The sequence below is a fragment of the Hippoglossus stenolepis genome, chromosome 11 (assembly GCF_022539355.2).
Source record: "Hippoglossus stenolepis isolate QCI-W04-F060 chromosome 11, HSTE1.2, whole genome shotgun sequence".
In the NCBI taxonomy this organism is placed as follows: domain Eukaryota; kingdom Metazoa; phylum Chordata; class Actinopteri; order Pleuronectiformes; family Pleuronectidae; genus Hippoglossus; species Hippoglossus stenolepis.
Genome location: NC_061493.1, coordinates 12,357,127 through 12,373,175, shown reverse-complemented (window position 1 = coordinate 12,373,175; position 16,049 = coordinate 12,357,127). Strand labels below are relative to the sequence as shown.

Here is a 16,049-nt window from a genome sequence, read left to right as displayed (position 1 = left end):
TCTCCCAAGTCAGTCTTTACCAGATTATTCCTCCTCCTCTGTAGTCGCACTTCCAAGCCTCCCCCCTCTAACCCTCTGCGACACACACTGCCTTCTCTCCTCCAAGCGGGCAACTCTTTCCACGACTCATTCAGTTCCCATTCTCCTCCATCCTTCTCCCTCCATCTCCATCCTCTTGTCATATTTTCAGGTGGTGTCAGACCGGCTCCTCGTCTCAGCACTTCACGCACTGACCGGGACTGCGCCGCTGCTATGTCCAATTTTTGACATAACCTCAGCTTGAGATTCCTCTCCCTGAAGAAACTGAACCGAATCTCATGCTCCCGGTCATTCCTGCAGCACCGGGTAGAGCTGGCCTGGATCACTGACGTCCAGCTTCAAAAAACAACAAGGACAAAAAGGAATTCCAGAGACAGGAGGGGAAAGAAACACTGTCAAGTACTTTAAGGACCTCAAACAAACACTTGTCTTAGAGCAGCTCTAGTGGCCTTAACTGACAGCCATGCAGGTGTCCTTTGCATGTACGGACCACGGTCTGAAGGCCCCACGTAACGGCGAGCACAGCAAGCAGAACGCCACGAGCCCCAACACAGCCAGCAAGGCCCGCGCCCGCTTCCGCACCGTGGCCCTGATAGCTCGAAGCCTGGGCTCCTTCACCCAGCGCTACCACCACAACCTCAAGGAGTCCACTGCCAAGCTCACAGGCATGAAGTACCGGTACGTAGACGTGACGTGATGATGGAGACTGTGTGAGAGGGAGACGGAGGAGGTGTGTGTGTGGTTGACTTTTCTCCTCTCTGCCCAGTGTATGCCACAACTCAACGTAGAACACTGATGAATTAAGATTAACGACGGCATATAAAACAGGAGAAAAACAAGACAATTAAAATGAGAGCAGAGGCGACTTCATTAAATTATAAAAGCCTTGATGGAGACAACAATGATATATGACCAGGGACAGGTGATCAGTGGGACGCTGTGTGAGTGTGTCTGTGGTGGAAGAATCAAAGGCGTTTTTTCCAAGATGTAGATTTTTAAAGATTTCTTATTTTAATCAATCTAATCACAATGAAAACCAATTAGCGTCTGAAGAGAACCAGGATCTGGGACATTTTGATGATTGGAGTTTCAGATGCAAATAAGAATTTAATTGCACAATCGTGCAATTTGAAGAAAAATATATTCGTTGAAGTAATAAGAAGTGAAAATATAGAAAAGATGCTCTTCAGGTGCACAGAAGATCTGTATTGGAAGCTAAATGTGTTGACCAGTTTCAAACTCAAAGAGTCAAAATGATAAGACCAGACCTGATACAAAAAATTTAACATTACTCAATCTCATAATGAAAAGATGACCAAACAATAGAAAAAGCCTTGAAGATGTTACCATAGTAATATGAGAAGAATAAAGTCATAAAATGAACTCTGCAAATCACACAATGTGAAGCAGTCCCATCAATAAGTGCAAATAATAATAATAATAATTAGAGATCCGGATGGCACCAGCTCTTTGAACAGACTAAACCTGTAAATGATCAATGTGGTCACACAAGTGATGCTGCAGGAAGATTAAATACTAGTAATAGTTTTTAGTGACACTACCTCCACCAAGCAGGTAGTGTTTTATTCATCTGCCTTTGTTTGATTGATTGTAAGCAAGATTACACAACAACTGCTGAAGAGATTTTCCACAAACCTTGGTGAAAGGATGTGTTATGGGTCAAGGAAGAAGCCAACGAATCAGGAGTGGATCCTGGAATTTCACTTTATTAAACACTGCAAGATACATCAAGACGTTTTACAACATTTTCGTTTAATTCATGGATCTTGATGAAAAAAAGGAAAAAGGCTTGAATGTTTAGGGGACTGTATGAGTGAGTGCAATTTGTTGCAGCTTCAAATAGAAGATTTGAAAAAGATCCAGTGAGCTCCATTGTGGTTTCAAAAGGGGACTTGTTGGTGCCGTTCCAGTTTGTTTTGTTTGTTTGTAAGCAAGATTACAGGAAAACAAATGAACGGATTTCCCTGAAAGTGGCAGTGTGGGTCAGGGAGCAGATCCAGGACTTTCTCTAACATCGTGACATTGGGGGATTTCTCAGGGAATAATTCATGGACCTTGATTAAAAAGAAATCCGGCAGAGAACTTATGGGTGTGTGCAATTTGGTGCAGCTTGAATTTAACCTTGGCGGTGTTATGCGCTCTGTCATTGTAATTACATTTAGGATCATTTAAACTCTTTGAAACTTTCATCGCTAATATTTAAAGCATGCTGATAATTAGACACTTAACACAATAAACAATTACCAATAAAACAAACACTAACATAGTTTGAGAGAAATGCACAGAGAATACAGAGAAATATAAATTATAGAAGTAAAACTACATTATCAATGAAATCAGTGAAAAAAGTGCACTTCACGTAACCATATAAATCATCCTGTGCACCAACAGTAACACAATAAGCCGTATCAATGCTGAGTTTGCTTTTTTTAATCTCTCATGAGCTCAGTCAATAAGAGGAGCATCGGTTTAAGACGCTGACCACTCCACATGCGGTCCTCATTAAGTGGCCACAGCCGTACATTACAGTCTGGAGAGTGTGACAGTGCCGTGCTGCCGCTCTCCCCATGTGTGTGTGTGTGTGTGTGTGTGTCTGTGTGGGAGTTGTAACAAGGCCCGGCCAAGAAAACCATGCTCTCTTATCTCAGTGAGTGAGCTCTTAACCCAGATCGCCGGAGCAAAATAGTAGTGTTTATCTCACACTGTTCATTCACTGGAGAGGGTGACATCACCGAGTCAGGATCAAGAGACACACAGTGAGGGAGAGACAGGTGGAGGGAAAGAGGGGATGATGGGGGCAGCAGAAAGAACAAAAAAGAGAAAAATCTGAGATTGAGCGAAAGAGAAAATTGGGCCACTCAGGTCAGCTCAAAGAAAAGAGGCAATTAGCAGACTCCGGGCAGATTGGATGCGGAGCAGCTAAATGCGATAAGTGTCTGCTTGTCACACAGTCTCATCTCGTTTCCATAACAACATTGAAATGGCCAACTTCAATCTGTTTGCAGCACCAAACAAGCCCGATGACTCCATTGTGCTAACTGGGTCCCGGGCTTTGTTTTGTTTTACACGTGAGAAAATTGATTTGTGAAATCCTGCCGCACGTGCACCAAGGCCCCGGAAATTCAATCAAACGGCTCCAAATTGCACACACTCATAGATATCAGTCCCCTCAATGTGACAGATTTTTTTTTCCAATCAAGATCCCACAATTATTTTCAGGCAAAATTGAGTTTAAAGAAAGTGAAAAGAAAACTCCTGGATCTGCCCCCTGATTCGGATCCACACCAGAATTTAATGGGTTCTTCCCTGACCTCTACCACATCCTTCCACCAAGTTTCGTGGAAATCCATCACGTTGTTTCTGTGAATCCTGCTCACAAACAAACAGACGGGGGGGAAAAACCAAATCTCCTTGATGATCATTTCGCTGTTGTGTCTTCTTTTCTCATAGAGAGGAGTCATTGGGGAGAATTCTGCAGAACTGATGCAAACTATGTCACTTCTAAAAGCTTATTTTAGTCTGTAACATGAGGATTTGCTCATTCTTGTTGCTCCCTCTAGAAACAGGTGGAGGATGAAGCTTCCTCCAAGCCCTCAGCAAATCCCCTGTTTTCACCACAGACAGATAAAATATTAGAAAACTCATGTGTCACATCCCCTCTCTGCTCCCTGTTTGTCTGACATTTTCTGGTTCTCTCTCATGTATCCCCCCCCCCACTTTTCCCAAAGCTCTTGGGTTGAGGGTATTGCTTTGGACACCATCTGACAGGGAACCGCTTTGCCTTGAAGTGAGGTTTTGTCTTTGTCTTTTCTGAAAGACGAGAGTGTGTGTGTCACTGTGGGCGTCTGCACTGGCACACTGCGTTACATAGATGAGTGCATGGCGTGTGCACTTGTGTGTGGCTCTGAGGATGCACACTGGGCACAACTGAAGGCGTAGCAAGTTGAAGCAGAAGATGCAGAGCGAGCGAGCATGAACTAATGATACCACCATCCGCGGCATTGTAGTTGTCATGGCGATCCAAATATAGAGTATACTTCTAATCGTGGTGGCCCCCAGCCGCAGCCTTCAATGGCCATTTGACCTCATATAGCTTTTAAAGGTAGGATTCGGGCGCATCTTTCAACAGAAATGGAATATGATATTCATAATTATGCTTTCTTTACCTCGGAATGAGCTTTTGTATCATCTCCGTCTATAAATGGCTCTCTTCACTAAATCCTGCACACTGAACCTTCAAAATAACATACAAACAACACACATACGGGGCAAAACATGCAAAATGACACACCACGATGATGTTGTTGACTCCACAAGTTGGGCAGATTCCTGGTACGGAGCCTGGAATGAAGACCATAACGGTCAGTAGGCAGCAGAAGGCCTTTTGTCAGTCCAGGAGGTTCTGGGGAAAGATTCCGCTTGGTTGGTTCGGAGCTGGGCTGCAGATGGGCAAACAAAACTCCCTTCTGTTGGTTCCTTGTCATGCAGGCTTATCAGTGACAAGCAGAGACAGAGGCCCTCCACTGCTGTGTATACATCATGTTATACACGATTAACGTATAAAACAAGTGGGGGGTTTTGTGCACGATAAAAAAATCTGAGAATGTTGTTCACACTGGTCATTTCAAGATAACGCACTCTGCACATATTTGAGCTGAAGGTTTTGGAGGAAAACTGAAAGAGTTTGTGTATGGGTTTGTTTGTGTGAGCCGCCCCAAAGCCAGCGTCATCCTTGCATTCATGGGTGACTCTGCTGCGCCTCTAGCTCGACCCTTTAATGAAAAAATTGTCCTCCCGCTGTTTAATAATCCAGTGGGCACCAGACCTCAAAGCAAAAACACTGGTGTATACGTGACTTCTGCAGAACACTATCATTTCTTCACCTAAATCACGGGCTGAGGCTTAAAAAGTAGAGATGACTTGCTTTGTGCTAGGGTCATAAAATGGGAAACCACTCTCAATCTGCTGATTTTGTTTTAAATAGCATTTTTCTACAAATCATTGGTTGTGTTTCGACAAGGTGTATCGATGCTTGTGAGGATTACACAGCAGCCATAGGGAAGACAGATGCAACCCTCTCCCTCCGTCTGCCTTTCCAAACAAAGATAAGATTTAGATGTTCGGCTGCAGTGGCACTTGTCCATGATAAATGCATCATCAATCGTACTTTGCAAGGCGATTGCTCTGTTTTTTGTTTGTGTTTTGCAGTGCAATCTGCACATCTGCACTCACAGAGCCTGGCGAGCGTGCGTTTGCCTTGGCAGCGTGTGTCCAGCCTCTCTGAGAAGCTATTCCCCCCAGCTTTTCATCATGAATCAAAAGTCTTAATCCCCCTTTAGCGAAGTAGATGCTCTTCATGTTCCCACATCGTTTACCACAGTTCTTGTCTCAACCGTTGGCCTGTGATGTGTAGGTCCAATAATATGAGCCAGGGTGTTGCACAACACGAAGCCTGTCCATGGAGCTCCACTCTGCCTAAAGACTAAACAAGCCCCCGAGGATACGAAGTGCCCAGTCTCTCTGTTAAACAGCCAGGACGCTTGCATGGACTCTGCATTTTAATTAAAGGTCACGACTAAAATGCTTTACTGCAAGCATAATGGTTTTATAATAGAGTTTCTTTCCTGGCAATTTTGGCTCGTTCCGCTAATTGGAAGCGGTGAAACAGAACAACACCACAGCTGCATGTGGAACACGTACAGAATAAAAATGGTTGTGAATCAGGTTTGTTGTCGGCAAAACTTTATTTATTATGAGATACACTCGACCTTAAGAATCGATTTGTGCCGTCGTTATGGGGCTGATATCGTAGTAGTGATATTTGTGTGTGTGTGTGTGTGTGTGTGTGTAAAGTTGTGTAACTGTATTTTAATCTGTGCATTGTAAGATTTGTAAATGTGTAAAAAATCTGATTACACACACACACACACCCACACACATACAAGAAGATTTATGCAGATTTCTTTACGCATTCAAAATTCGACACACACAAACATTCAGATACAGTTACACAAATCTCCACACACAAACGCACACAATATTCCTACAACACTGGCCTCTTATAGTGTTTATGGTGTGTTGTCTATAATTGTAATTGCACCCTGGGGGTTTTTCTTTCTCATAAGCCTTTGCATACTATTTTGGTTTGTTTACATAAATACTTGAACGTGATCGTGCAGTCAGATTTCCTGCTGACTTAAAAATGCACCTAAAAATAACACGTGGAGAAGAAGCTACACCTAAAGAGATGCCGTGACATACTTTCTATCAGCACTGTACGAAGGTTTTCTACTCATCGTGAATTCTTTTTTTTTCTGTGCTGCCGATCTCTCTCTGAATTTCACGGCGTACAAGAATCAACCACTTCAGATCTGCCCACATCTTTTTCAATACAGGATCAACCCACAGTTCAGTCATGTGTCATGTGCCAAAAATACAGTTATTCTGTGTGAGACTCTCTACCGGCAGCCACTCCGGTTTTATCATATGATGTTTAAATTAAAGGGGGAAAAAAGAAACGTTCAAATATTTGTAACAACCGACCAGAACACAGTAAAATAACAGTGTGTACATAAAAAAGAGTGTTTGTGCGTAAAAATGAAGAAGAAAGTTGAAACTATGTCGACTTTGGCCCTGTGGAAATACAAAGGAAAAGTCAAATCCGGACTCTTGTACTTAGTGTGTGTACTATAGCACACACACTCTCTCTCTCTCTCTCTCTCTCTCTCTCACACACTCACACAAACATACACAATATGCAGCCCCCCGTAGGGAGTTTGCTGTCATTTCCTATTTCCCGTTCTGTGTCATATAGAAGAATTCAACTGTAGAGGGTGTTTGATCTGCTTAGACTTGGGGCTTGGACTTAAAACTCAGTGAGCCTCAGTCTATTGCTGCCGCCTCTTGGTTTATTTCTCTCTTTCCCTCTTAATTTCTCTCTGTCTCCTTCTCTGCTCCGTCCATGAGGCCCATGGCCTTTTTCTTCTCCCCATAGCAACTCAGCTGCAGCTTTTCTTTCACATTTCATCTCTTCATTTTTCTCCCTCAAAGTGCTTGATTTCACTTCCCTACTTTCTTCCCACCCACACGCGCCCCGGCTTTGATATTCTTAGAATACAACCCGCCTTTCTCCTCTGCACTGATTTATCTTGATAACAACATTATGGCCGCCATCGGGAGAGCGGTGGAAAACCGAGGAGGTGGACGTTGTCTAATCCCTCCGCCCATCAAGGTGGCCTTGTGTGGGTTTGCTTAGTCTACATTAATCCCCCAGCGAGTGAGAAGTTTTATCTGTTTACTCGCAACCTTGACAAACGTGTTGGCTGACAAATATTGATTCAAGCAACCCGGCGTCGGGAAATAAACCATGAGAAATGCCCCAGTGTGATTTGAGAGCCATATCATTGCTTTCCAGGAAAAAATAAATAAAATACATCCTCCCACAAAAGAGAGGTCAGTTCTTCTGAGATTTTAAGCGCAGTAAATAAGCCAGATGTTCATTTGATAGTGTTTTTATTTCAACGGGGGATCCGCTGAGAACAGAGAGGGCTACTTACAGTAGCAGCTTGCAGGATGTTCATAAGTGGTGACAGGTTTGTGTGAGGGGGCGTTTTCAAATGACTCATTTGTCATTTTACTTCAAGGCTTCTTTTGGGCACCATTCAAGCATGAGGGAGCGAGCCACACTCACTGGCTTGCAGAGTTGTTTATGTGCAAGTTTGTATAGACAAGTTGTCCTTTCCCTAGTGCAGTTAGTGTACTATTTACAAGATATTATATAAAGAATTTACATTCTGTGTCTTGGCAGCACTGTTTTCTTCCCCCTCTCTGTCTCCTACATACAACACACAAACACAAGCTTTCTCTTAACCAAAAAAGGTGTTACATTTTCTCCCCTTTGTTGCAAATGACACGCTGTAATCCCCTGAATCATTAGCTCCCTTTGCAGCGGGCCTCTGCTGGCAGCAACATCCTAGGCCCGGACAGATCTATTAATGCATCTTCGCGAGCTGCGTGTGGTTAATAACCAGGTGCGGCCGATGCTGCCGCTTCCTGACACCCCAGAAAACACCAGGGACAAGAATACAGACGCGAGGCGGGCGGCTTCTCCGGCTGCTGGACGTCGGCTTTGTTTATGCCCTATTCTTAAGAAAACATTTGAAGCAGCAGCTGTATATTTACTTTATGGAGGATCTCCACTAACAAAAAGTGAGCTTGGTGAGGACAAGCAGCTTTATTTGGAAATGGAGCGAACTTGCAAATTGGAGATAGTTTGTATGAATCATGAATCATTAAAACTGTATCGACCTGAAGGGCACTCAGGGACTTCATACATCCACCAAGTCCCAACAGTCTCCTTATGAAACCACATTTAAATTCACTAGATCCAGATTTAAATGTGAATCTGCACCTAATTGCCAATTGCTAATTGCAAACTCATAAACATTCTATTTCTTTTTCATCAAGATCTGTGAATCATCCTCTGAGAAATCAACAGAAATCTTGAAAAACACAATATTAAAGAAAGTGGGAAGAAAATCCTGGATCCGCCTCCTGACCTAAATCCACACCAACATTTGATGATGTCTCTCTCGACCACTGTCCCATCCTTCCAATGAGAATCCCATCAGGAGTTTTTATGTTATCCAATTTGTTTTTGCCGCACCAAATTTCAGATTTATAGATATCAGCTCCCTAAATGAGCCCAATTATTTGGATCTGCACTAAAGTTAACATATTCCTCCTTGGTCACAAAGTTCCATGGAAATCAATCACGTAGTTTTTTGCGTAATCCTGCTAATAAAAAAACACAAACAAATAAAGAAACAAAACCTCCTCGTCAGTGGTAATGAGGAGAGAAGGTCAATGTTGGTATCATTTTCCACAACTTCAGCAGTGACCTGCAATAAATGCAACCAAACAGACACACATTCACTTGACCTATAGTGCAGCCCCCCCCTGCCGACACTTTCATGGATCAGAACTATCAGATCTATAATACATCAGAGAGACGGAGGACACAATGCCCAAACTCCTCCGTCATATCAGACACGTCCCACCATTTGTAACTGCAGCGAGCTCCATCTCCCTGTTTCCTCCTGTCCTGTTCCCACCAGCGCCTCGATTACACTCAATGCATCAAACAATCCATAGATACATTGAATCACTCAAGGTGTTTATATACAAACACTTTGATTTATGTGTTTTCCCTCTTTATCTGGGCAGCTTGGCGGAACAGCTGACTCAATGACGGATGCTTCTCCATATTGGACTTCTAAATGAATCGGGCACGGTTAGATGGCGCGGCCTCAGATTGGTCTACCTTCGTCTCGACAGGCTCAGGCCATTTGTCGTCACAACAAAACAACTGCTGAGATTTTTTTTTTTACAGCCTCATTTGTTGTAATTATGAGTAAATACTTTCAAAACCAAGCAGGACGGAAAAATCCATACACCCTAATTGTACGTGGACAAAATCTCCTGTGAAGATGAAGTGTGGTGCTGGTGAGAGTGGCTCCTCGTGTGTGCATGTGGCCTTCATGACTCCGTCAGACAAATATGTCTCAATTTCACAGTGCCTGCCTCAAATCGTTTCGCTCGTCTGAAGAAGGCGGCTTGTCCTTGCACAATCCCCCTCGGGCTCCAGTCTTCCTTCAACTGCGTTCCACATCCCGCTGAGGGAAGACACCTGTGGCGGCCGGAGGCAGAACAATCTGTTCTTGCCGATGTTAAGCCATTAAACGCTCGCTCCCCATGAGTTCCCCTCTCCGTTGGTCTGCATGCAGGACAGATTGTAAAAAACTGGATTTGAGGCGGAGAGCTGAGACTCGAGCCTTGCATGAACTCTAGGTTTATCTTCCGCGGTGTTAATGAGGGTTGAAAGTGGCGTATCGCATCGCAGCAGATCAGCTGGAGGTAAACTGACTGTTAGGGAGGAGCTGCGTACCAGGAGGTGCACCGTTACACAGTTAATAGGTAGAGGGACACATTACGGATTAGGATTTGAGGCACATGTGCGAGGTGCTATCTTGGGGAATGCTGGTACGATGCAGCCTCAGTGCTTGAGAGCAGGCTTTTTTGGATTTTGTAGGGGGAAGACAAAAAAGCCTGAGGATCGAAGGGCTCCCTGCTGTAACAGAATGTCAAAGCCTCTGAGTATAAGACGAGGGCAGTGAGTGAAGGGGGGAAACAGTGAGCCAACTCCCCCCCACTGCTGCAGTACAAACACTCATTTTATCTTTTCAATTTTGAGTAGAATACATGTCAGTGTCTGTAGAGAGCCTGAGAAGGTGGGCTCCACATTGATTGAGTAAATCAACGCCCCCTCTGTCTCCATTCTGATTCATGATTCAGGTGTGTGTGATACATGAGAAACTATCAGCCGTTGTTATTATTAAACTCACTTACAATCGATCTTTTGTGTTTCCCACATTGTAAACTCCATTATAGCAAAATTGCTGCATGTTATTGCTTTTCGGTGGCAGAGACGTCTCCCACGAGTGCTTTAACAGAAAACAACACAACTACAGTGATTTTGAACATGAAATGTGCAGAGTTACTTACTGGGATCCGTCATTGCTGAAAACCTGGATGAATCAGTCGCCCCTTAAAATCAGATGCTTGTCTATTTAAGGTGTTACGGTACAGGTGCTTGGAGTGGCCAAAAAGGAAAGAACACACCTGTACCATGCTCATTTCATGGTCAACATCTGTTGTTGCTCACTTCCGTTGTGGTTGTGTTTTTGTTGTGTGGCTTTTGTATTTTTGTTGAGAGTTTTGGAGCTTTGTTGTTACTACTGCAGTTGTGTTGTGGCCGTGTTGTGGCTTTTGTGGCCGTGTTGTGGCTTTTGCAGTTGTGTCATGGTTTTTTTCGGTTGTGTTGTGGCTTCTGCGGTTGTGTTGTGGCTTTTGCGGTTGTGTCGTGGCTTCTGCGGTCGTGTTTTGGCTTTTGTGGTTGTGTTGTGTCTTTTGCGCTTGTGTGAGACGTCTGTATTTTAAGTAAATATTTATACACATTTTGTCCTTGTGAAATAATGTTGTAGGTGAACCTCACCTTTTGTGTGTGTGTGTAAAAAGGTTGTGTAGCTATAAAAATTGTTTCTGCATGTGTGAAAGTTGTGTGGCTGTAGAAATATTTCGTATTTATATGGAGAAATGTTTTTGCCACTGTAGAAGTATGCGGGGGAAGTGTACTTCACATTTGTGCAGGGATATTTTCGATAGTGAGTTTTCACAGTCTCAGAGGCAGACACACACATTTCCTATCGATGCATGCGACCCTGAAGTTACAGCTACAAACCTCGAGCTACAAGTGCAGATCATGATCCTGTTTTTCCTCTTGAGCTGAACAGCCAATCAGTTCGATTCCCACCAACGAACCAATCAGAACGCTGCCCACTGACATTTGTAATTAAATAACCCACCTGTGTCTCAGAGGAGTTCGCCTCTGCCTCGTCGATGTTCAAATCCTTTATGAAAAGAGAAAGCCCTGATTGGACAGTCTAGATTCATCTGATTGGATGGTCAGTGGGCAGCGTTCCGATTGGTTAGTCGTGATTTGTACCTGTAGCTCGAGATTTGTAGCTGGAATTTCTAATTTGCGTGTCTGACTCTCAGACTTTGAGAAAACTCACAATTGAAAATATCCCTGCACAAATGTGACTTACACATCAACCACATATTCCTACAGCTACAAACTGTTTTACACACAAAGTGACACACAATGACAACATTATTCCACAAGCACAAAATATCAGTTACCGTAATTTGATCCTTTACATTGTTACTGAATCACATCTTGACTGATGACACATGGAGCCAAATCAACTCCTCTTCATACTCTGCTTTTTCTTCGTAGGAACCTTGGGAAATCTGGATTGCGTGTCTCGTGTCTGGGGCTCGGTGAGTACATATGATTAGCTTAAGAGGTGAATGTCTTAATGATTTCATTAGCATCCGAGTGCAAACTCAACTCGTCTGTGTGCCTGTGTGTGAGTGTGTGTGCGGAGAGAATGTAGAGACAGCAAATAGGGCACATTCTTCTGAATTTCATTAAGTCATTTCACACCGGTCTCAATCTCATGAATCTTTCATACACATATGTAAAGTCATGAGGGACAAAAGCAGCTGTTTGCAGAGACGTAATATTTCCCCTGCTAATATTTAATCAACAGCATCGCTTTCAAACAAACACAGTTATCTCACATATCCACTGCACGCCGGAGGGTAGACGCTCACAGTCATGTTGATGGGACTGATTCGTCGGAGTGAGTGTGTGCTCTGGCCATGTCTTTATATGTGCATGTGTGTTGTCTTGCAGCATGTGTGTGCCACGTCACTCGTTGAGGGTGTGTCTCTGAATGCTAATTAACTTTACAAAAGCAAAATAATGATGCCCTGTTGCCCAGCCTCATGTAGATACTGAATATATCTGGAATGTCATACCTCCGTCAAGGTCCCCTTAAGAAACCACATTTAAATTCACCAGATCCAGATTTTCATTTGAATCCACACCAAAGTGCACTCACACATAAAGATACAGAATATCTACAGTATCTGATGAGTCCAGAAATCTCTGTCTGTGTGTATGTGGAACACAAATCTTGAGAACTGTTCATCTTACCAGCTTAAAACTTGGTATGTGTATTGTTAAGGGCCCCACGAAGGGCTGTGTCGAATTTGGTGTGATTTGTACAATCCAAAGTTCAATATTATTAACTTGTAATAAACAGGTTACCAGCACTCTGCAGCCGCGGCGACTGAGACTCGTCAATATAATTTACACTTTCTTTCAGATTTTTATTTGGACCAATTGCCCTATGTCGTATAAATATAAAAAATATAAAGATCCGTGCCAAAAGTTCGTCCTTGACCGATACCACATCCTTCCACTAAGTTTCATAATAATCCTAATGGTCATAATGATAGAAGGTCTTTGAATGAGATACTTGACTGTCTCTGCAGTGATTTCAGCCTCAGCAGCACAGAACAAAAGGGAGGAATAATAAATGGGGAGACCACTTAAATAGATTTGTTTCAAGCATCGATATTGGCAAGCCTCAGCCGTGCACAAGTGCCCTTGAGCAAAACATTGATTCCTTCTTGTACCAATTTTCTGTGGAAAGGAGCAAGGGGGAAGAAAATCGACTGCTGGGATCAAAACACGTCTCTTTAGTGTTTGATTCCATGTGGGTTCCTGCGTTTCACTGTCTGAACTGCATGTTCAGATTTAGACATTTTTTGGGGGGAAAGCTTATTTTAGCAAAAAGATAAAATCTCAAAGTCGACAGCCAATCCCACTGTACCGGCACCTCTAAAGATGACTAATTAACATATTATAACTCATTTCTTTAATCTACAAAAAAACTGTTAAACTTGAAAAGGTAAAATTAAAGTTTTCAAATGTGGTTTTAGTGAGGGTAGATTATTTTTTCCTTCATGCAGTCTTCCTCTTCGCTCCAGTCTTTAAGATGAGCTAAGCTAATAGCTTCTGCCAGTGGAATCACATTACTGTACAGACACGAATGGTGTTCTCCTTTATCTCTGAGCAGAAAGTTAAGTAGTGTATTTTCAAATTGGCTACAGGTTGTGCACTAGATAATCATTGAGAACAATAATTATACATTTGATCATTGCCAGTTTAGAAAAATGGGGCTGAGCCTTCACCAGTCTGGTCAACTAGAGATTTCACGCCAGCTTCTGTAATTATTTCTCATTACTGGGACACGACAGGAGCAGCATGTGACAGGATCAGGCGACAGAAGAGCGGGAGCAGAAAATCTAAAGTCTAACAAAATTCTGTGTTCACACTGTGCTGCTCTTCTTCCTACATCACTGTAGCGTGTGCATGAGTGCATTCACTTGTGTGAGGATGTAGCTGGCCTCACACGACCCAAGCCAAAGTGAGATACATGGATTTGTGTATTGTTGACTTAAATAGTGCAACTTATCATTAGTGTTTTATCTTGTGGCAGATTATATTTATTTTATGGCAGATGTCTCTTTGCATGAAGCTGGTGGAAAAGAGAGCTTAAGGTTTCTTGAGGAAAGTCAGGAAGAAAAGAAAAAGTAGTGCCTGTCTCCACAGATGGTAAATGGACTGTATTTATATTGTGCTTTCCCAGTCTTATCGACAACTCAAGTCTGATTCACCCATTCACACACACATTCATGCAGCGATCCTATATGCATTGCTTTTTTCTATCATACACTGTTGACACAGCCCTCAGGGGCAATTTGAGGTTCAGGGTCTTTCCCATGGACACTTTCAAAAGAAGACTGGAGGAGCTGGGAATCAAACCAACGACTTTTTGGTTATTGGACGACCTGCTCTGTCTCTTGAGCCACACACACACACACACACACACACAGGGAGTAAATGCTCATATATTTACTCGAGAAATACATCAACCAATAAAGCAAGAAAACAATGTAACTGCATAGTCTTAAAATTTGGGCAGCAGATAATAATTGAATTTTTTTTTATTACATGACTCTTTGCCATCCTAGAAAAACATCCTACACATATCTGCTGCCAGACTTTGCCAGGCTCTCTGCTGCAGTTTCACTTGTGCAGTTGCAGATTTAACAACAACTTCTGCATTATTTCTCATTAGTGGGAGATGGCACGCAGCATGTGACAGGATCAGGCAACAGAAGACTGGGAGGAGAGTATGAAAAACTCTAACAAAACCTCTGTTCAGCCTATTCTGTTTGAAGGAAGGAGAGAAGCTGGAGCTTCCCCCTGACTGTATCGTACACAACTACAGTCAGTGCTCATCGATGATCAGCACAACCAAAACTGTAAATGAGCCAGTTGTAGGCAAAGAAGCAAATTCCCATCTGTGTAACATCTGTCGCCTGGTAGAAAGGCAACGGGATATAAAATAAAATGTTGGTTTCCTACTGAGTCCACATTATCTCAGCTACACGTATAGTTACAGTTCTGTAGCCCTATTTTTACCATAAAGCGACTCAATGCAACTACATCTGCTGTATCCAGATTTTTATTTGGATCTGCACCTTATTGCACACACTCATTACCTGGAAAATGGGTAAAATGTCAATGGCCTCTCTCACAATGTTAAAGAAAGTGGAAAAGAAATCCTGCATCCACTCCTTTGATCGAGTCCTTATCAAAGTTTAATGAGCTCTTCCTTGGCCGGTGTCACATCCTTGGACCGCGACTTGTGGGAATCTGTACAGCAGCTTTGACCTCATCCTGCTCACGAAACAAACAAACCAACAAACGAACAGAGCCCTAACCTTAACGGACAGGGGTGACCTTCCTCATCTAGGGAAAATCATGCAAGGAATGGATAGGACTGATGAGGACAAAACAAGATAAGACAGACATGATATTAAGCCTATCAACGAACTATAGCCTCAACTGTGCAGTGAAAGAACCATGATTATCGGATGTCTCTTGTTGTGCCATGTTGGCGGGAAGCAAGAGAGTAGAGAACAGAACCAAAACATGACCCACTATTTGCTAGTCATGAATGGTAGTAGAAGGGATGTCAAGAGCATGGTTTCTGTGCCAACACAAATTAGCATACAGAAAAATAATGTGCTCACCTGCAAAAATGACCTGATAGGAACCAACAGCTAAGGCTGCTATTTGTACAGCAAGTCCCCTTATGAAACCACATTGAAATTCGCTAGATCCTGATTTTTATTTGGATCTGCAGCAATTTGCATACACTCATAGATATCAGTCCTCTACACATGCCAGATTTTTGTCATCGAGATCCATGAGCCAATACTTTATCTCACAATGTCAAGTAAAGGGTAAAAAACCCCCGCCCCTGGTCTGGAGCTACAAAAAAATTTGATTTAATGGGTTTCGTCCCTGATTCATGTCGTATCTTTTCACCAAGGTTGCTATCCATCCAGTAGTTTTTGTCTAATCCTGCTAACAGACAAAGGAACTTTTTATCAAGTAAAATGCTCATCACAACTCAACAACTTCTTTTAAATTCAACACATCT

General features: G+C 42.9%; 1 protein-coding gene across 1 annotated transcript in view; it reads left to right on the top strand.

The window, feature by feature from the left end:
• Nucleotides 1-16,049, top strand: part of kcnab1b (potassium voltage-gated channel subfamily A regulatory beta subunit 1b) — a 37,343-nt gene that overhangs the window by 4,974 nt on the left and 16,320 nt on the right. Inside the window, 2 exon segments of the mRNA XM_035170820.2 lie at nucleotides 191-717; nucleotides 11,918-11,961. Coding sequence (XP_035026711.2) covers nucleotides 503-717; nucleotides 11,918-11,961 — 259 coding nt within the window. The 5' untranslated portion in view covers nucleotides 191-502.